Below are 23,160 nucleotides of genomic sequence, written 5' to 3' on the forward strand. Positions count from 1 at the left end.
TGAAAATAGATTAAAGTTTTCTACATGGCTGAATATCCTATCAAATTTCAAGTATGTAGATGAAAAATTCGTTGAGTATATAGGTTAAGTGTCTTCTCATACACACTTTTATAAATATGTAGATTGTTTAACATATCCAAGAAGGGATAAAAAAATAAAAATTAAAAAAAAATAGCCAATTTACTGAAATGAATAAAATTAATATTAACATTTGTGAAACAATTTTATTTAAAGTTTCAATATTTAGTACATAAAGAACAAGTGTAAAATTATACATCAAGAAAAGGCTCAAATATAGAGAAAAAAAATTGAAAATCTGCATTGGTTGCTTGGACCAAGCAAATAAAAAGGCACTGAAGAAGCAGGTTGGGGTTAGATAATGTGGCCTGCTGCTTGGCTAAAATGGTAGCCAATATTTAATAGAAAAGTTATAATTGCAAAAATAGCCTCAAATTTGAACACAGGCATAAAATGTTTTGCTTATTTTATCAAATGGAGGACGAATATCTCTCCCATTTATTAAATAAGGAAAATAAATAAATAAGTAAATAAATAAATATTTTAACTTGAGTAACTCAAAGTTCAAAAAGATCAATAAAAAAAAAAAAAAAAAAAATTTTTTTTTTTTTTTCAAGTAATCAAAAAATACAAAATTGCCTCTTTCAGGGTTTGATCCCAGGTATTAGAATTGAGAGAGAAAAAGTAATCTTGGTTATCAAAAAATATAAAATTCAAGCATTTATCTTCTGGACAAATAAAGACAAATTACATCTGACTAGAAATATTACTGGGCATTGTTCGGGGACATGAGTAAAAGTATAGTTAAGAGTAACCTTTCTAAAAATAAAAATTGTTCAATGTTATTGTGGCTTCTCTCTCTAGAAACTAATACAAGATAAAATTAAAAAAAAAAAAAGTCAGCAGGCTGTTTGACCTAGTTTCAGCATTGTTTTTGAAACAACTAGTAAAGGATCTTACACCCACCCCCAGCTAATTTGGTCCCTGGTGACACTAAGTGCATGAATAGTACAGGTTCATTTGTTACCATAACCAGCAGGTCAGTATCACAGAATTTGGGAATTTTTGCAATTGTATCTTGTGTAGTTCCTGACTTCTCTTTAATATGAATGTGTGTCCAAATTAGTAATAATACTACACATCTAGACAAAGTTTAAAGCTTCCAAGATTTAGACTAATTGTCCACATGAAGTAACAGGTAAGTGTTAGCTAACAATCAGTTTTCTGGGGATGGGGTGGGGTGGGGGTTCAAAAACAACTTAACATTTCTACCCAATCATGGTTGATGGAATGAGAACAATATGCCTTTATAGATTGAATAAAGCGTTAAGTTCAAAATTTTATGCTGGATCTTGTTTGAAAAGATATACTTAAAGTTTGGAGGTTACATCAACTGAAACATGTAACAAAGATATTGCATTCAATTTAAAGTAATTTAATTAGAAAAATTTTAAGTTTTCAGTTTCAAGAACAGATTAACAATGAATTTAGTCATTTTGTCACAGAAATATTACAAACAACTGTGCAGGTGTAGATTGATCTTTTTTAGGTAAACGCATTTCAGGTGAAAACATTTTGTACTTGCATACGTCAAAATTAGTATAAATTCTAAAAATGACAAATGATCCAGTGGAAGATGTGCTAGATGTATTTTTAATTAAAAAAAAAAAAAACTACAATTACATTTGGTGCTTAAGTGGCAAACCCTTAAGTTAAAGGTTATCTCCCTTGTTTTTCACACTGAATTGGTTGCACAACTCTTCCACATTAAAACATACGATAAAACTATAATTCAATGAATTCTATTTTTACTGGATTATTTTTCATAATTTATTTAATTTATACTAATTTCAACGTAACACATGAATAGGTAATGCTTTCATCTGAAATTTGTTGGTTTAAAATATCACCAATCTACACAAGTACCCAAACATCTGAGCCATGACAGAAAAAAACAAGCACATTAGAGAAGTAAAGACTTGAATTCTGGTATAAATATATAGTTTAAACATAAGCACTAATTAGAACTTTGGGCACTTGTGTAAAGTGCTAACTTTTTTGGTTTTCAGTTGGATATTTTAAAAGAGCACAGCAAGGGCAGAAAACTATTGTGTAATAAGTTTCTCATTTATTTTAATCCAATAAATGTGTAACAAAAACTTTCTAAAAAAATAAAAAATAAATAAATATAAAATACAGTCAAAAATTTCAGAATTTTGGCTTTGGAAAAAAACAAACAAAAAAATAAAAAACAAAAAACTATTTTGTATTATAATTTTCTGAAATATTTAAAACATTTATTTTTGTGAGATTTGATTTAATCTTGAAATTGTATTTGTCTGCCCCTGCTATGCACTCTCCACATGTCCCAACTAAAAACCAAAGCAGTTGTACTTTCAAACTAGTTTATTTTATTAACAGATAAGCAGTTCAGTTTCTTTGCATCTATTCTGATAGACTGTTGTCTGCAGGGAATAGAGAAAACTTGCTAAACTTGGACATTTTTAATTTTGTTTCAATTCAGTGTCCCTCTTTGGAGAGAAGATTTTCCTCCCCCAGAATCAATCTGTCCTCGAACTATTTCAATATTCACATGAAAATCGAAATATTGAAGGTTTATACCCGAGTAGTAAACTATAAAGCCTTTGAATAAGAGATTTATTTTTACATGTAATCTAGAAAGATAAGTATATTCAATGTTTGTTATTGATGGCATTTTGTGTCTGAACAGCTGTCTCCTTAATACACGAGGGAGAAATATAGAAATATGCCTTTCATATATTTGCAAATGTGCTGGAGGAGGAAAGTTATAAAATAGAACAATACCATTTAGAATATCAAATGCTTTTCCATATCAAAGAATGAACTTAAAAGGCTTGAAGCATAATTATCACTTAAAATAAGTTTCTCCAAAACGTATTAAGTCAGATAGATATATATAACTTATAGTTTAGAAGGATATTGATTTAACCTAGAATATATAACTACTTCATTTACTCACATAAATTAATATACGAAAGTATAAATTTATGCATAAACAAGTATTTACTTCAACATGTAGGTAGAGCCAGTTAGTAAGTTATAAAATATACACGGTGATTAAGCTACACTGAATATTCTGAGTTTCATCCACTCTAGGATTCTTCAGGCATATGCCTGAATCGCCATATATATATATATGCATAGATCATTGTATAACGATTAGATCACTCTCTGACTGATGTAAATGAACATTTAAAATTAAAATGTTTAAATTAGACGTTATTTCACATGGTTAATGGTAGCCGAATGGATTAGGTCTCCGCTAAACCGAGCCAGAGATGTCTTGTGATGCGGGGTTTGAATCATTCGACTGGTATTAATCGTGACACCCTGCACTGAAGATTCCCCAAAGGATGAAACACTAGTGTCTGTAGGTATTTAATAATTATAGTAAAAAATTATATATATATATTATATATATATATATATATATATATATTGCACACATTACCATAAGACTTGACTGGTATTTTTCAATTTTGCCTAAACTAAATAGAAAAATAAACTGCTTGAAATTATTTTTCTATTGTAGAAATGAGAGGCAGATGCAATTATTTTAATGGAACTTTACCAACGAAAGATTTGGTTGCTAAAAAAAAAAAAAAAAAAAAAAAAATCTTTATGCAAAATGATAAAGATTGTAGATCTGACCCAACTGACTATGAAAAAGTTTGAGCAATCAGGAGGGCTTTTAAAGTTGAAGTAACACATTCAATGGAGTTTAAAGAAATAAAGTCATTATCAGGATTGGAAAAAAGTAAATTTTAAGGCATTTGGTAAAATTTTTTAAAAAGTTTGTAGAAACCAGCTCAAAAACATGAAAGGCGTATGTATGTTGTATGAACAGAATACTTAAAGCCGATACTCATGTTAATGGATTTCGAAATAACCTTATTTGGAAACACATTCTTAACATTAGAACGGGGAGAGCGATTTGTTAACTATTGTGATTTTACTCTGTGTGTGTGTGTGTGTGTATATACTCACAATGTTTTGTCTAAATTTGTTGCCGTATTTACTTCAGTAATACTTCCTTTAGAATTAAAGTGAAGGCGCTTGCTTGCTAGTTATATCCAAATTCGAAATATTGAATTTCAAGTAAAACCAATGGTAACTTAACTGTCATGTTACAATAATGAACATGCGCAAAAATTACGAAAAACGATAAGGTTAAATTAATGAAAATTAGTTTTCGAAGACAATTAGCGAACACTGAATTTTGCTCAAGTTTTGGTGCTAGTGCAGAGAGTGATCAGCGGTCAGCGCTATTTTTTTTAAATCGTATTTCCAAGTTTAAGTTTTTTTAAAAAATTTTTTTATTCAATTGTAAGGTTGAAGTATAGAATAGTACAAAACACGCCCTCCCCATGTTAAGAATGGCTTTTTAAATAATAACGTTATTATTTCCGTCCGGACGGATCACTCTCTGCACTAGTACCAACATTTTTTTTTTTACTCGTAACAAAGTAATAATTTTCTGAAATCTTAGGTCAATTTAGCAAAACTATTTTTTTCCGGTGTTGCCTCCAGCTGAAAAGGTACTTCTACAGCTGGGAACCCACATCAACCAGGTGAGAGCAAGAAAAATGGTCGCAAATTGAAAACTAAATATTTAGTTGCGATAATGATTTATACAAAATACTGTTAGAAACCCACCCAGTATATATCACAGTAACATATTGGGTGGGTTTCCAACAATATTCGGTATTTTATTTTTAAATCATTATCACAACTAAATATTTAGGGGTCAATTCGTGTCCATTTTTCTTGTTCTCATCTAACGCTCGACATTGCTAACATACATACTTTTTTTTAATCTGAATTTTAAAACATATCCGAAAATTGATATACAGAGCGAGGACAGAGTACTAATTGACTAACCTTAAGTTGGAAAAATATGAAGTTGTTTCATTAGTGTCAGTACTAATTAACTATTTTCGTTTTCTTCCGTAAATCGTAGTTGGAAACATTCGGGTCGATATGGATCCCCGGTTATAGAAGTGAACGATAAATATTTGAACGGAATTAATCTACTTTTGCATGTAATTAAATTTAAGCAACCGTAACAAACAGCAGACAAAAATGATTGATAGAACAGGAGCGAGTTTGAATATTAAATGTTTTTTTTTTTAATACAAGTGAACATTCGTCTTGAAACTAAGCCAGGAATTGCTTATTTGTGGGCAGTTTTAAAGGCTTCAAAACAAAACAATTTTAATCTTAAGATCTAAAAAAAAAAAAAAAAAAAAAAAGCCAGGATCAGTTTTTATTTTAAAACTTCGAAATTTGAAGGACTTTTAAAACCTTTAAATGTTAGACGAAAAAGTATGTTCGGCTTAAATGCAGAATGATTTCTAAAGTAGCGTCGGACCAGACCACAAAATGGGTATCAATTTATAAACGATATAATTGAAAAAAAAAAAAAAAAAAGATCCCCCTACGTTAAAAGTCATTAATAAACTTAAAATCCGGACGTAAATAACGTTATCATTTAAGCCATTCTTAACATGGGGAGGGGAGGAGTTTTTATACCTATTCTATACTTCAACCTTACAATTGAAGAAAAAAAAAACTTTAAACTTGGAAATATAATTTAAAAAATAAAGCGAATCACTACTCTGCACTAGCACCCCCCCCAAAAAAAAAACCCCAGAATTTTACGGCATGGGACAAAGTTCGTTCAGGTCCGCCAGAGTAGCCAGCCTTTGTGCCCCTCCGAAACCAAAAGAACCTTACTTTTTGAATGCGTCTCTGCTGTACCAAACAAAAAATAAATTTGAATAAAAAATGTCCAGAAAGGTTTGAAAAATTATCTCCAAAGAAAAATTCATGGAAATTAGCCAAAAATTGTTAACAGTTGTTGAAACGTTTGCAAGAACGGCAAAAAATATTTCGGTATTTGTGAGGAATGTGTATCCCGAGGATCTCGGTACTGACGGCCACGGCGTTAGTTCAGAGTATCGACGGAGAATTCAGTTGGTCCCGGAAATGACAAAAACAATTTACGATTTTAAAGTTGAAAAGAGAAAAATGGGTGTTTATGCACTTGTTACCGTGCTATTTAAAAAAAATATTTTAAAGTTAAATTCAAGTTTTACGTTATTTTTTTAAAAATTATGTGAAATTACAGAATTACAAAACACCCTCCCCTCCCCATGTTAATAGATTTCTAAATAAGATTTCAGCATGGTAACAAGTACATAAGTACCGAAAAAAATCTAAAGGCAGACGACACTAAACACGAATAGATTTTAAAATATACATCAATAGCTAATTAAATTTAAGTTCTATCTTGTCATCGTACAAGTTTTTTTCGTTTGATTTGACTGAATTTTGGTGGCTTATACAGAGAAGCTACCGTGCTATTTTTGTATAGTATTTTAAAGTTGAATTCAAGTTTTACGATATCTTTTATCAAATTGTTAGGTGAAAGTACAGAATATTATCCCTCCGTTGAATTTAAGAATCGATTTCTAAATAACCGTAAATTCAGCTAAAACACTCGTCTAGCTGAAACCATTCAATAATTTTCCCCACTATCTGTGCCTAAACCAAAACAGATTCCATGAACTGCAACTGCACGCTTGTGGAACCATTCCGTTTGTTTTCCAGCTGTCTACAATTTGGTTGTCTTCAAGTCCAACGTAAACAAATTTTTTATGAACCGTCCCCTTAAGTAATCGAATTTACCAAATTTCCACTAACGATTACTACAATATTATCCCATTGTACACTCACTAACCTTTATCCTCGAGTGGCCCCTGGACCTTAAGTGGTAACTCCTACGTAAAAAAAAAAAAAAAAAAAAGCATGGTACAATAAGCGCATTTGACGCCTCAACGTTTTCAAATCGTAAGCTACCTCAGCCATTTCAGAGACCAAGCGCAATTCTTCGTCGATACGGACTCCATAAATACTGAAATCCTATGGAAAATTTCATTGAAAAATATTTTAAGTTTTGAAAACGCATGCCGAAAAAGCGCATTCATTATTTTTTTTTTTTTTTGTAACCGCACAGAAGTTTTACTCACTTAAAAAAAAAAAAAAAAAGCGGGGGGGGGAAATAAGTCTTTGAACAATATTTAAAGATCTGGTAAATACATTTTAATTCTAGTCAGAAATTACTTCCTATTCATCAATTTAAGGGCGGAAAAACCACTTTCGGGTTTCCCAAGACCACTATAAAAAGTCCCTCGGAAAAGTTTGCAACTTACCTTTAAAATTGCGAATGGAAAGCAATTTCTGATAAAATTAACGTTTACGTACTTTGCAATGAATTTTTTCGGTGCTTGTTAAGATAGAGCCGACAGATCGATTTTTTTTTTAAACATGCGGTTTTTAAGCAAAAACGATACGTAATTGTCTTGTCGAAAATAGTAATACATCCTAAAATTACGAAAATTCATGGAATAGAACTACTATTGTATTTTAAGTAAAAAAAACATGTCTATGGTCTAAAACAAAACACCAGCCATTACAGTGGCGAAAGTAGAGATAAGCATGCCCCCCGTATTCGCAATCTTTAAGGAGTTCACATCTAGGGAAAGTACCCATTTTCCGTAAAATTACTTTTAACTATAATTTTTCTATAGTATGAATTTTCGTAATTTTGGATATATTACTATCTTCGACAATGTTTTTTGCTTACAACCACATTAAAAAAAAGAAAAGAAAAATCGATCTGGCAACTATCTTAAGAAACAATTTCTCTCCAGAAAATGTTAGCATTTGTGGAGAATCTCTATTTAGTCCCAGAAATGACGGAAACAGCTTACGATTAATTAACACTTGTGGTTTTCAACGTAAACTGCTTTGAGCATTTCTGGGTGAACCTAACCCCTCCCCCCGCTGTCCAATCAATAATCTAACAAAATTAAAAACGAAAGCCGTTCTTAACATGAGGTTGGGAGTGTTTATTCCGAAAACCGTTCTTATGGAGGGGGAGAGGGGTGATTTCGCCCATTTCCGAGACTGACCTCACATTTTTCGTCAATATTTGACATCCTCTGGATTCAATTTTTACAAATACCAACGTTTATTCCAGATTCGAGCATTATAGTTCATTCGTGTTAAACCAAGGGAAAAGAAAGTATTTCCCCGAAAGAGCCACTATTCTAAAATTGAACCAGAATTTCAATAAAAGCGAAACTTTTTTTTGGTGCTTGTACAAAGAAAAGCGACAGATCAAACAAGGGAGTCTTTAATTGTTAGGTGACAGCACCCACTTTTCCCATGTTAAGAATGGTTTTCTAAATAACGTTATCTCTGCGCGGTAACAGATGGATAAGTACCAATTTAGTTAAACAGCAAAAACAGTACTGCAAGTTAAAAATTTGAATTTCCACTTCTGTTTTCGTAAATTTCTATACAAAAATTTTTTAAATAAAAATTAAATAACGAACAATAAGCAAAAATTGACAGTAATCTAAAATATACTTTCTAAAATTGATCTGCCGCCATTCCTTTTATTTTTAATCTAAATTCTGCATTTAGCTTCAATAAATAAATAAAAAATATGGATACGGACATTTTTTTTTTTTAATCTTTATCATTAGGAACTGGACCAGGACTGTCTTTTGTAGGCGATTCAACTTCCATTTCTTTAGTAACAATTTCAAACTTTAGGTTGCGCTCGTTTAGACGGTCGACAAGTCGCGTATTCCTAAAAGCAGCTCCCGGGGAAAGGACACCGCCATTGTCGGGAATCTTTTCATTTTCTTTTAGTACAACGAAGGCAGCTTGCACGACGCATATGGCCGTGGTGAGATAACCCGGGTCGGGTCCTCGGATACAAGTGGCAATACTTTTGTCGGGTTGATCGTTGTGGGTCTCACCATCCTTAATGCGACTAGGGTAACCCTTGCCGTAGAAGTTTACAGTGAAAGAGGAGTTTTCGATCTGGCTTCGGGTAGGACCTCCAGATCGGGCCATTCCTCCGCTGAAGAAGCCGGGAAATTTCAACAGAAGAGATCTTCCCCAGGAAAACCTGGCCAAAATGCTCACAACGAAGCCAGTAATCAGAAATATGATCAGAAAAAAGAGGGATTCGTGGCAAATATATAAGGCACACTGAACTGGTCGGATACGCTGATGTTCGTAAAGAAATCTTTGGGAACGATACAAAACGGATTTATACGCATCGGGCCAGGTACTGCAGTATTTCGAACTCCTTGCGTCGTAAAAGAGTCCGGATTTTGGTTTAACCTCCAATTGGGGCTTATAATATTCTACCGAAGAGAACAGTGCCTTTCTTGTAGGTTTTAACTCATGCCTAGTCTTAAAGCCATACACCTGGCATTCGAAAGTCGAAGTGTTATACTTAACCGATCCGTTGGTGGAGAGAAAGGCTTCCAAGCTGTTAAGATCGCCATCAAATTTTTGTGATGTAAACATGACGCCCATCTCGACGGGTAGACACCGAAAGCCGCACGAACCTATTACATAGACTTGGTTTTCCTTCGCCAAACTATTGTATTTTAATTGCATTTTCTCCAAAAAGATAACTTCCCCGCTCACATCGACGTAATGTGTGTTGTTTTCGATGCAAGCGCGGATCACGTTTTCTCCGAGATGAATGAAAGGTCCACAGGTGTTGAGGACTAGCTTAGTTTGTTTGCACATGTCATTCAAAGATTCTTCATCCAAAGCGTCAGCAATTAATATATAGTTATCCGTATAATCCTTCCCCAGAGTATCTGAAAGTTTCTTTAACACTCCTTGGAGTTTTTCCATATTTCGGCCGGCTATGACCCATCTCATACGCTCCTGGTCCGCAACTCTGGCCAGTTCTTCCACAATAAACTGGCCCGTAAAACTACTGGCCCCAAACACAACAATATCGAATGGTCTGCCGACGTTGGGAGGCATGCTTGTTTTGTTTATAGAAAACTCAAATATCACTGTTGCGTAAATTACAGTTTTTCGTCTGATCGTCAATTTTCTCGTCTGTTTGCAGCAGCGATCGCAGCAAACTGAAAAACAAACTTTTCTTTTAAGCGTTGATTTATAAATAGATTTTTGCGCCCTCTATAATAACTGGAATTCCAAGGGAGGCAACTTACACGCCTTCTTGAAATCATAGAATATACTAGCTAAACTAATCGTTCGTCCAGGTTGTATAAGTGAATTCCCAAACATTCCAAAGCATTCATTATAACGAGAAACCTCGAAGAATGTATTGTCAAAGGGTAATATTAACAAAATGCTTGTGGCAATTAACTATTTACTGACACAACAAAAATAGCATAAATGTGTGGTTGATTAACTGACAGACACTCGGACTTAGGGTTAGTGGGTGGAAAGTTGGTGTTTGTTAAAAGCTGTAGTCGAAAATCGATTTTTTTTTAAAATATGTCGTTTTAAGCAGAAACAATGTTACGTACTTAATTATCATGTCGGAAATAGTACTATATCCAAAAAATTACGAAAATTCATCGAATAGAACAACTGCTTTTGTAGGTGTGTCAGAATATTTTGGGGAATTTTTGACACCCCTAACACAAAACTGCGAATAAAATATACAAAACTCGTAATTTCTCTTTTTAAAGTGGGTTGTTTATTTTCTTTATGGAATATACTTCCAAAATAAACTATTAAATTTGTTTAAAAAATAATAGAAATATTATTTTTTATTAAAACAAAACAAAACAGTGTTTACAAAATGCCTGAGCGCGTTCATGCAGACATTTTTTTACGTAATGAAATCAATTTAATTTTACGAGTTAAATTTTTTAAAATTTTTAAACTTTAAAAATCTATCAAAAGTTTTCTAATGGTTCAATTTTTACGATATTTTCAGGTTCATTTCAATAAACCGAATATAATATTCCAGACAAGCGTTTTTTTAAACCCCTCCCCCCGATTTTGAAATGTCTATCAAAATGAAAATAATTAATTTTCTCACCTCAAATTTATATATCACAAATTGAAGATAAAAGATCAATAAATAAAATAAGCTAATTTAAAACAAAACAAAAAAGAATAGTTATTTGCAAATTTACCTGTAAAGTCCAAAGTTTAAAACCCTTTTTTTAAAAAAACTTTTTTAAAGTGAAACCTTATAATTTTACTATATTGTCCAGAAGATTTCGTTCAATTACGACAATTTTTTCTATTTCATTCATTGTGTTTTTTTTAGATATTTAAAAACAAAATACACTCCATAAAAAAAGAAATAAAATATATTAAATCAAAAACTCATGTATTTCTTAGAGAGAAGAAAAAAAAATCGAAAAATCGTCGAGTGTTTTTTTTTTTTTAAAAGCAAAAACTGGTAAGTAAAATGTGATCATTTTTAACTACAGTGACACATATTTTTGCACGCACAAAGCTTCACGGCTTGTGCGTATGTGTTGTTTTTATGTTTTATAGCCCTTTTAACCCTCCGTATTTCAAAACAGGAAGAAACACAAGAAAACACTGGCTTGCTAACACCGGTTAATGCTTACATAATGGTGGTCTTTTCAAATGATTGTTTAAAAAAGTTTTTTAAAAAAATACATGGAATATAGAATATAAATATGAACAAATTCTCATAAATGAAGAATGGAAGCATCCATTGATTAGTATTTTATATAGGTAAGTGATTTTTTTTAATTTATATATATTTATTATATTTAGATTAAGTTAAAATTCGTTGAATTTCGTGAAATCTTTTTTAAAGAAAACCGATTCAAAAAAAATATTGTATATTTTTCCATAAAACCTTTTATTGTTTTAAAGTTTGGTATTTGCTCCTTTTATTGAAACAAAAAATTAGGGTTTAAATTATTCATATTGTTATAAGCTTTGAAAGATAGCAAGTTTATTAATCACTCCTTTTTTTAAATGGCGATTTCTGACAACCCCTACTGCTTTTGTGTTTTTAGTAAAAGAAAAAGTCTATCACTAGAGACAACACATATTTCTGCCGTGACACAAATAATCTAAAATATTCTTTTCGGAGTTGTGTTCCCTATGTAGGTGCCTCCTACTACCTATTTTACAACGTCTAAGAAAAATCTGATTTTACCCAATTTTCCGTATTTTTTTATATACTACTATTTTTGGCATGACAATTAAGTATGTAATACTGTTTTTGGTTAAAACAACATATTTTTAAAAAATCGATCTGTTGACAAGCACCAAAAATTCTTAACAAAACACTAGAATGGTCTTGAAATGGTGGATCATTTTCTGATAAATTTATATATGAAACTACTCTAAATTCTAAAATAATAAAATAATCGCCAACAAAAAGTGTAATATCATTTACCATTGTACCGAGGGTGTTAATCTACAAATGTGCAAAAAAAAAAAAAGAAAAAAAAAGAAAGAAAATATCTTAATCTTATTTTTTTAAGGTAACGAAAATAAGATAACATGTAAGAAATTTCTTTCCCACACACTCAATTTCCTCCCTGCAGTAGCAAATGAATTCCACAAACAAAAGCCATACCTTTAAACTTAAAATTTATTTACAATGTAACAGCAATGAAAGTTCTTCGGTTCTGGTAAGTCCTTTTGCGAAATGGTGGCCCGATTTGCTACCATACGCATGGAGTCTTTAGTACGAATTCCTATTGTTGGAATGTTAGTCCGTTGTTCCTTTGGAAGGATCTATGATGATCATGGAGAACATGGCGAGAATGATGGCGCCTATAATCAGGCATAATGTGAGCCCCTCGGGACTCAAGAAGAAATGAGATAAAATCCAATATTTGGATAATAAACATGACAAACAGTTTCTTGAATGTCATCCTTGATCTGATTAGATTCAGCAATATAAGTTGTCTCTGCTTGTAGAGAGTGCCCTTTTTTCACCGACTGTTTGGTGTCCATGAAGGAATTGTCTTGGTTCCCTAAAAAGAGGACTGCTGTGGTTTGAGTCTATCCCATTCCATGTTTTTTCTTAGACTGAAAAATAAACGCATGAATACAAAAAAAGCGCCAAGTCAAATCACCTGACACATTCAAATTCAAACCAATCATAGACCAGCTACTAGAGCTGTATGGCCGGCCTAAAAGAAAGATGGCGATTGTATATGGAATTTCTCACAAACAGTGTAATAATAAGCTATACAAAAACTCAAATTCATCAAAACCAAATTATTCCAGTAAAAAAAAGAATTGTTTACTTTAATTTTAAAATGTGCTTACACTTAAGGTAAATAATTTGACAACAAATCTTAACTAAAATTACTTCCCTGCATCTGGGGCAATACCAAGCAAGCACAAAAAGATCAATCTCTACGAATATAAATAAAACAGAGCCGATGTATACTTTTTCCAGCAGGCCAAACCCTTCCCTTCTGTAAACTATATTTTTTCTGTAAAAAAAAAAAAAAAAAAAAAAAAACAGCAGAACCCTTTAAAATATTCAACTATTATGATTTGATTTGTCTGGCTAATGGTCAGGTTTTGATCTCAGTTTGAAGAGGATGCAGAAATGCAGTCTGTTTGTGGATGATTACATATACCGCCACCACTCCTTTATGTGTTGAGCATTTTAATAAGTGATATCATCACCATAAAACACAAAATATCAAAAGCAAAGTCCTTATATTTTCCATTTTCGTGGGCGTTTACAAATTGCCATTCCCTAATCGGATATAATTGACACAAAATCAGCTAACAGAAAATGACCTCTCAGGCAGTTGGTATGTGATCAAACTAAGCCCCTCAGGACAAATGCATGGCATCTCACTGGTATGATCAAAGTGTCATATCAATTGAAATTTATCTTGGAAGCATCCCACCCACTCTGCAAACCCTATTCCCCGTTTTTTCTTTTTTCTCTTTTCTCTTGCTTAGATGCCACCTCCACTTAGAGATTAACCTGCTTGTTTTCGGTTCTGAACAAACCTGAAAACAGTGGGTGTTATATTTTTGTTTTTTAATTTTGGAATCCTTTGACACTTTGTGCATTCATTTTTTGCGGACTGTTATCCTCATCTTTCACCACGTTTAAGTCAACTCATCCTCTGGCCTTCTTCAGGTGATTAACTGTAATGGGATAGGAATGTTGAATCTTGTAACTTATCCCCAGTAATTACTGCTTTTCATAGTTGTTGTCTCATTAACTAATCCTCTGGCCTACTTAGGTAGGATTGAAACTGCTATCTTCAGACAATGCTCATCTGGAACCGTAGAAACTCAATGCCTATATCCACTGTGCCACAGGCCCCAAAGGGCGCTCAAGGTTGGATTTTATGGTCTTATAAATCCAATTTTCTGTTCTTATCTGGTCTTCCATTGTCGCGCCCGTGCCGAATGGTATTATTTTTTTTGTTGTTTATTTTTGGACTCCTTTGAGATGAGTCTTCATAATTTGTGCATTTTATTTTTTCTAAATAAAGAATTTCAAAAATTTTTCTGATGAGTATATGCACGAAAAGTGCCGGTATTGACATAATAATAACTGCTTGTTTCTGCAGAATGAAACGGATCTATAAAAAATGTACCAAAATTTTAACATACTGGAGGAGGTGTTTTGCATGAAAAATAAATATTTGGATCTTGGAATGAAATTATACTGTTATTCATTCTTATATATATGCTCTGTTGTTATATTTAATATACATTGAGCTTCTAAGCAAAAAGGATTGGTATACACAAAGAGTAAAATATAACTTAAAAAACATACTTTACCAAAACAAAGGCCCTGTCAGTGGGGCATTAGAATACACCGACTGCCTCCCTGCAGAGGGTAAAAGTCCCTCAATGGGGGTCCTGGATATGACCTTAAACTATATCCAGTGGTGAGGCCCCAGCTTGCGGGCTTTGGGGAGTGTGGAGCCACCTTTTAATTACCATTGCTCCCAGGTCCACTCTGACCCGGAGTGGTAGTACCTGTTAGGGTTCCAACTATGGGTTAAATAGAAACCGACTTGAAAACAACAAATATATTCTATTAAAAATTTTTTCTTCAAAATCTTTGGATTCGGCATTAAATAACCCGAAAAGGGTTGATATGCCGTAAAACAAAAACAACCAACCAACCAACCAACCAACCAAAACAACACACACACACACACACACACACACACACACACACACACACGTTTGGGGTTTTCCGTAACCACAACTAAATTAAATGTTTCTCACATGCATTTCCCGTTAGGGATCCCCCCCCCCTTTTTTTTTCTTTCTATTCCAAAAATGCTACATTGCCAAAAGTGTGTTTATTCATAAAGTCTGAAGAAATGCTGGTTTTTGAAAATTTTCAAACGATATAATGCTTGAAATTGTCGAACTGGACATTGAAACAATTGTAACGTAAAATTAAATACACTTTTTGTTGTCATCAACACCTTGTCTTGAAGTCTTGATTTTGCACACACAGTATATTAATGCTCAATTATGAAATGTGATAATTTTGTAGCTTAATCCTTAAGTCAACCATTTTTGTCTTAAAACCTATTGGTATATGAAAATTTACGAACTCAGTATATTACATATAAGTCTCTCTCTCTTTCTCTCTCTCTCTCTCTCTCTCTCTCTCTCTCTCTCTCTCTATATATATATATATATATATATATATATATATATATATATATATATATATATATATATTAGCATGGGTGCCCAGTGTTGTCGGAGTGTTTGGAAGTGTGTGTTGAGCCAAAAAAAAATGTGGTAGTAGGCAGGCAGACTCAAACCCGTACCACGAAGGAAGGAAAAAAACCTGACGTCTTTGCTGTTACGATCACCACCAAACCGGAAGTGATGTAGGTTTAAATTAAGGCTAGACAATCGAAAACAGGGGATGACTTTCGAAAATATCGGCGAAAAAAACGACCCCTCCCTGTAGAAAAGTGCCCAGTTGAGGGTGAAGAAATTAATGTTTTAAACCAATTTTTTGGTATTTGTCGCCTGAAGGGTCGAGCTTCAAAACGATACTGATCTTATGAAAATCCGTCGCCTCTGTCGAAAGTTTTAGCCAGACATGCAAACATACGTACATACACATATATTGGTAACTCAAATTTTCGACCCAAACCGATTAAAAAGCTTGCCCTATCTCTGAATACCCTTTATGTAAAATTTCAAATGTTTAGACCAGAAATTGTCTGAGTAATTTGGTAGAGACCGCAGTGGTCAATTTTTTTTAAAATTTGACCCCTATTATGACCCCTTAACATTTATTGTTTTGCGCTCAAATCAAGTTATTAAGTTAGATCCCTGTCCAAGGAACCTATATCTAAAATTTCAATTGTTTATACCCAAAATTCTCGGAAGAGTTTGGTAGAGTTCTCAAAGGTCAAATCGTTGAACTTTGACCCCTTAATCGCCAAATTTTCTGGCCGAAAACCGATCACATAGATTTTCCCAAATCTCAGTACCCTTTATATCAAATTTCGAGTCTGTAGACTTAAAATTGACAGAGTTATTGTGTCCGGAAATTTACACAAACAGACACACACACACAGACACGTTCATTTATATATATATATATATATATATATATATATATATATATATATGTATATACAAGCATTTCAGCCCGGTGTTGCCAGGGTGTTTGGAGGTGTATGCTGAGCAAAAAAAAAAAAGGTTTAATTTTATTAACTTTGACCCCTATTATGACCCCTTAAAATTTATTATTTTGGGCTCAAATCAAGTTATTAAGTTAGATCCATGTCCACGAAACCTATATCTAAAATCTCAGAACCCTTTATATTAAATTTTGTGTCTGTAGAATTAAAATTGACAGAGTTATTGCGTAGGGAAATGTACACACACAGCCACACACAGAGACAGACAGACACTTTCACTTATATATATATATATATATATATATATATATATATATATATATATATATATATATAGTGCCGGCAAAAAGAAAATCCACACTTGTAATTTTTTCAAAAACTGCAAATTTAGCTAAATTTAATTTAACTGTTTGAACAACCTATACCTGATTTGATTCGCCTTATTCCTCTGTAATTTTACCTGTTCATATTTGACTTTTAATTGAAATATTCTAGCGTTCACATCAATTTAAAAAAATGACTTCAAATTGAGAAGGCAAAAAGAAAGTCCACAGCAATAAATTTTCTTAAAACCAGCTTAAATTATCGCCCCTAAATCAGTTTAAAATATCCACCAACAGGCAACAAAGCATCTCTAATCATAATTGTTCTTGTTCCAGGTTATACAACATAACATTTAGTCCATATGCCATGACTTTCTCTTAGTGATCGTCAGGAGCTCATTAATCTCCACCTTTCTGGTTTATCCAATCAAAAAATTGGCTGCAGATTAAAATGTGATGAGAAAACGGTACAAAAGACTGTGCAAAAGCACCAAAACACCAGCAATGTTCATGATGCCCCTAAATCTGGTCGACTAGAGTTACTTCTAATAGGGAAGACAATGCTATCAAGATCCGCAGTTTAAGAAACAGATTTGAAACAGCTCCCCAAATCCAGCAACAGTGCAATCTTGTTAAAAAGTGCTCTCTTTCTACTGTCAAGAACAGATTAAAGGAATTTAATTTGCGAGGATATGTTGCAAGACGCAAGCCAATGATTTCTGTAAAGAACAGAAAGCGCCGTCTGGACTTTGTCAGATGCAAAGAAGATTGTCGCGGTGCAAAAAGAAATCACTGCCTCCACTTTGTTTACCTTTTTCTTATCGCTTTCGTTTCTACTCTCATTTGAAAAAGAAACAAATGAAAACAAACGCTCTGCGCATGTCAGACGACTTCGGGTACAGATTTTTTCCATTTTCGCTTAGGCCCTTAGAAATTGTGATTTTTTTTCAATTCTTGGGCACTAAGACCAATAATTAACTCACCCCATTTATACTACACTTTATTAAATAAGAGTGTTTACCTTTTTAACACACATTTGCGATGCCATAAACTCATCTAAATTAATCAGAAGCATTTATTCATTTGTTGGGAGCGTTGACACTTATACGACCGATCCTATATATGAAAACTGACCTTTCTGGCTTGCGTTTTCGCTGGGAGTTTGGAAGCCTCCCGAATCCATCGACACAGTCGAGAACCCCCCCCCCGCCCCCCGCAACAGCAGCAGTAGCAACAGCGGCAGCGACAACATCAACAACAGCAGCAGCAATATTTCAAAACAGCCTTTTTCAAGGCTAATAAGTTTTTCACAAAGCTTCAGCAGCTCCAGTCTCCGGCTCCAGCGGCTCCAGGCTCCAGGCTCCAGTCTCCGCTCCAGCCTCTCCAGCAGCTCCAAACTCTAGCTCCAGTCTCCGGCTCCAGCGACTCCAGGCTCAAGTCTCCTGCAGTTCCAGGCTTCAGCAGCTCCAGATTCCAGGCTCCAGCAGCTCCAGTCTTCTGCATTTCCAGACTCCAGCAGCTCCAGACTACAGTTCCAGTCTTCAGCTCCGGCGCCTCCCAATTTTTCAGCGATGCTCTCCCTTGTGTTGCTTGTCCACTGCTACCACAGGATTCCAACGACGTCATCCTCTGCTTGCTAACACCATATTCCCACGGTTCTTTCACAACACTACTATGACTCGCTGATCAGTTTGCCGACAACTCTTTTGTTTTGCCTACACCGCCAGCCTGACGTTTTTTCCGCAAGTATTCAGAATTTCTTTCTTTCAGCTCTGAACTTGCATAAACTCTTTCTGCTCGCTAGCTTTACTTGAACTTTTTGCTTACGCTAGCTTGCTTGAGACTCTTCACTTATGCAAACTTACTTGAATTCACATGAACTCTTCTTGTACATGCTATCCTTTTGTACTTTTGCTTATGCTAATCTTATATGAACCGTTTCCTGCTTATGCTAGCCTTATTAATTATCGCTCATGCTAGCCTCTATTAATTATTGCTCTCGCTAGCCTACCTGTACTTTTACATGTAACAAGCTTACTTGCCTTTTGCTTTGTTTACGCTAGCCTACTTGTACCTTTCACTTTTGCTGTCTTGTATTGTTGTTAACACTAACCTACATGTACTTTAATTTGGCCAAAAATCTTCTTAAACTTTGTTTGTCTACAGACAACCGGTACCTTACACTACGCCTCACAAAATCCTAGTCTATTTTGATTTTTTTTTTTTTCTTTTTTCCCTTTTTCGTCAGAAATAAAAGGGACTACCTTTTCGTCTTTTAAACGATCAATCCGTGTCTGTCGTTTCTTCTTTGCCAGTTCACCGTTTTTCTTACTGCCCATGTCATCTTTCATATAAGTTGTAGAGTTGATTGTCTCCGGACAACCGGCTACCGCAACAAGATCATGACTCTTCATATTAGTCAAAAGTGCTTTTTAGCAATGAAAGCAAGTTAGATAGGCTAGGCAGTGATGGTAGGTAGTACGTCTGTCAGAGGAAAGATGAAGAATTTAATTCTAGGTGCTCAGTTTCAATACTGCAAAGTGGTGGAGGTTCAGTTTTAATGTGGGACATTATTAGTACTAATATTCCAGGGCCTATAGTTCGCTTGCAAGATCGAATTAATTGGACCAAGTACATTAATATGTTAACTGAGCATTTTCTACCCTACTTTGGTTGGAATTTGGATGAAAATCCCATTTTCATGCAGGATAATGCTCCCATTCACACAGCTGACAATGTCAAGAGGTTTCTGGAAGAGCATGATATTCCGTGTTTGGATTCGCCTGCACAATCTCCAGACCTCAATCCTATCGAAAATGTATGGCATTACATCAAACAACAGCTACGTAATGATAAAATTTCAAATTTGGAAGAACTTTGGACAAAAATTGAAGAAAAGTAGGATGCTGCAGTCTAATTCAAGGTATTCCTAAAAGATTACAGGCTGCCAAATTGCAGAAGGGTTATGCTACTAAATATTAACTAGTTCATTGTGTTCCTGTTGTATTTGTGTTGCGTTAATGTCCTAAAGTTAAATTTAAATAACAATTTTTCATTGTGCAGACTTTCTTTTTGCCTCCTCAAATTTGAAATTATTTTTTTAAATCGACGTGAATACTAGAATATTTCAATTAAAAGTCAAATATGAACAGGTAAAATTATAGAAGAATAAAAGGCCAATCGAATGAAGGATAATTTGTTTAAACAGTTATATTAAATTTAGCTTAAATTAGCAGTTTTTGAAAAAAATTACAAGTGCGGACTTTCTTTTTGCTGCCTGTGTGTGTGTGTGTGTGTGTGTGTGTGTATGTGTGTGTGTGTGTGTGTGTGAGAGAGAGAGAGAAAGAGAGAGAGAGAGAGATTAAATGAGAAGTAAATTAATTTAATGTAATAGTATAGGTTCATTTACACATTCCAATACAAAAAATCAAGACATCTAAGAGGATTTAATTTCCCTGTTGAGCTGATCTTCAGTATTCTGAGTGATTGGTGTGAAATTCGTATACTCCACCCTTCTTCATAAGTGGTAGCTGTACATTTATTTACCTTTTGTTGTTTTTATATATATATATATATATATGTATATATATATATATATATATATATATATATATAATCATCCACATACAGTACTGTTTCGCTGTTTCACAGCTCATCAGTGTGGCTAGACAGGCAACTACCTCAAGCCAGGATTGAAACCTGACTGTCTGTACGACAGTCAAGGCTCCTAACCATTATGCTATTGGCGGCTGCCGAGTGAGTAGTGAGTTTAATGATGTTTTGACATCATCCGAAATACCTCTGCTTTGCTGACAAAATATACAAATATATATATATATATATATATATATATATATTGTCAGCAAATCATTATCCAAGCACATCTGATTGAACATGAGAGAGTTATTCTTTTTTCTAATTTTTATGGATATCTTTTCCATTTGACGAGCGGTCTTTTTTATCTCAGCTGGCATGTTGTATAAAATGGCGCCCAAAAGTTGTCGTTCAGCCATATTCTTCTCAAGCACTTTCTATCAGTGCGTCCGATTAATTTTCAGGAGCGATTGTTATTGTGTTGTTGTTGTGGTTTTCTTTTTCTTTTCCTTTGAGGCAAATGGAAAAGATATCCAGAAAAATTGGAAAAAAAAACAAAAAAACTCTGTCATATTCAATCAGATGTACTGGAATATATATATATATATATATATATATATATATATATATATATATATATATATATATATATATATATATACTACCAGTAAAACTCATCAAATCCATTGATAATAATTTTCACAAATATATTTTTATATTTGCGAAAATATGTGCTCATGAGTTTCTACAGTAATCTGAAAATTAAAAAAACAAACAACAACTCTAGAGCTAAATATTTAAAGATTTGAAAAGAATCGGATTTGGTAATTAGAACAGAATTGGTAATTGTATCAGAATCAAGAAAAATTTTGGAATCGTCCCGTCAATAATATATATATATATATATATATATATATATATATATATATATATATATATATATATATATATATATATATATATAACTAGACTACCTGTGACACTGATCAGCATTAAGATTGTTTGATAATCATGTTTTTATAAGAAAGTAATTAGATGATATCATAAAGGATGAATGGTAGCTTTTGGCAACTTCTCAAAAAAAACAAACAAACAAACAAAAAAAAAAACTTATATTCTGACATCATCCCTTTTCAATTAAATATAATCATTCGTTTTTTATCTGCTCATCACCTTCCTTTTCTTCCTCTCCCCCCTCTCTCTCTCTAGTCTTTCTCTCTTTTTCTTAAGTATTTATGTGATTTGCATCCTACCATAAAGACATCCTAGTTTGGTTGTTTTGTTTTACAGCATATCAACCCTTTTCTGGTTCAGCTATTTTGGTAAAGGTTTTATGCTTCAAGTTGTTTTTATTTTCAAATATTTGTTCATGGTGTTTGGATAGGTGGTTTTGTAGAGAAAATTTTTTTTTTTATTGCCTTTCAAGAACATGACAGAGTTTTTCAAAGGGGAGGGAAAAACAATAACGTCAATGTTTGTTGCATTTAAGTTAGGAAGCTGATATCTTCCGACAACCTAATCTGGTAGCACAAGGAAAGACAGACGGAGTTCTTCTTTTGAAAGAAATTATTACATGCTAGAGTTAAGCTCTGTAGTGGTCGATATTTACGTATCGGCATCCAAAATCGAAATGTGTAAACTTGTTTGTATGCACATCAATCAAAGAACTTTTGGAATTTATTCAGTATGGCCTTTTTGTTAGTCACTTTGATCCCTTTAAAGACCAGATTTTTCTTCAATAAACCAATTGAGCCAAAATCCACAGTCTTACGTCCTCAGCGCTCCTCTGTCAGGCTTCAAGCCTGTTGGCATAACTCAAAAATACTCACACTTACAAAGTGCAACACACACACACACACATACATACACACATACACGTACACAAACTGCTTGAATCTCTCCGTTCTCATCTGCTTAACAAAACTAAACCTATTCAATGAAATATTGCAAACTTTCTCACTGAAATCTCTTCCTAATATGAAATCAAATGAACATTGATTCTTATTAATAACTTTTAATAAAATATAATTTGTATAAATGAGCAGAGTTTTCATTACGATTTCATGACTCATATAATGCACGGCTCTTAATTAATCGACTCAGACTTCTTCAATGTCTCAGCTAATGAATCCTTCTTATTTTACAGGAACTCTAAAAATATTCATGCACATTCTATGTTTTTCCCCACTGCTATAACCTTCCATTGAAAACATTTGTTAAATATTTCTTTTGTGAATATATGCCTTCTGAACTCATGATTTTGTTTTGTTTACTGTGTGACAATGTCTCTCGTTTTCTCACATTTTCACTGAAAATATTCCCCCAAAATACTACTGCCCTATCAAAACACCTAAAAACTCCCCAGAAACCTTTTCTCTCTTAAAACTCTTTGGTAAAATGTGTTAGAGCCCCTTGGTAATGAAAGGAAGGAATCTCTAGACTTCGATACTAACATGAGATCTAGTAACAACAATTGTACGATCACATGCCTGAGAAAAAAAAAAAAAATACAGGGTGTCGTCTAAACAAGAGTGCAGCTTTATTTTAAAATTTTTATTGAAAAATTCATTTTAGTTAATTGGATTATTTAGTAGAGCTGACACCTATTCAATATAGCCACCTTTAGTCTCAATCACCACAACGATACGGGTCTGGAACTGAGAGCATGCCTTTTTCACAAGCACCAGCGGGAGCTTGGTGAATACTCG

At 33.4% G+C, this 23,160-nt stretch overlaps 1 protein-coding gene across 1 annotated transcript; it reads right to left on the reverse strand.

The window, feature by feature from the left end:
* Window positions 1-204: 204 nt before the first annotated feature.
* On the reverse strand, window positions 205-10,133 carry LOC145293971 (saccharopine dehydrogenase-like oxidoreductase). Its single transcript, XM_080140853.1, has one exon. It carries the CDS (start codon window positions 9,925-9,927, stop codon window positions 8,599-8,601), a length of 1,329 nt encoding a protein of 442 aa, XP_079996979.1. The 5' UTR covers window positions 9,928-10,133; the 3' UTR covers window positions 205-8,598.
* Between the last annotated feature and the right edge of the window lie 13,027 nt (window positions 10,134-23,160).

This window comes from Euprymna scolopes, chromosome 15, assembly GCF_053919585.1.
Source record: "Euprymna scolopes isolate OS-2025 chromosome 15, ASM5391958v1, whole genome shotgun sequence".
NCBI classification, from domain to species: domain Eukaryota; kingdom Metazoa; phylum Mollusca; class Cephalopoda; order Sepiida; family Sepiolidae; genus Euprymna; species Euprymna scolopes.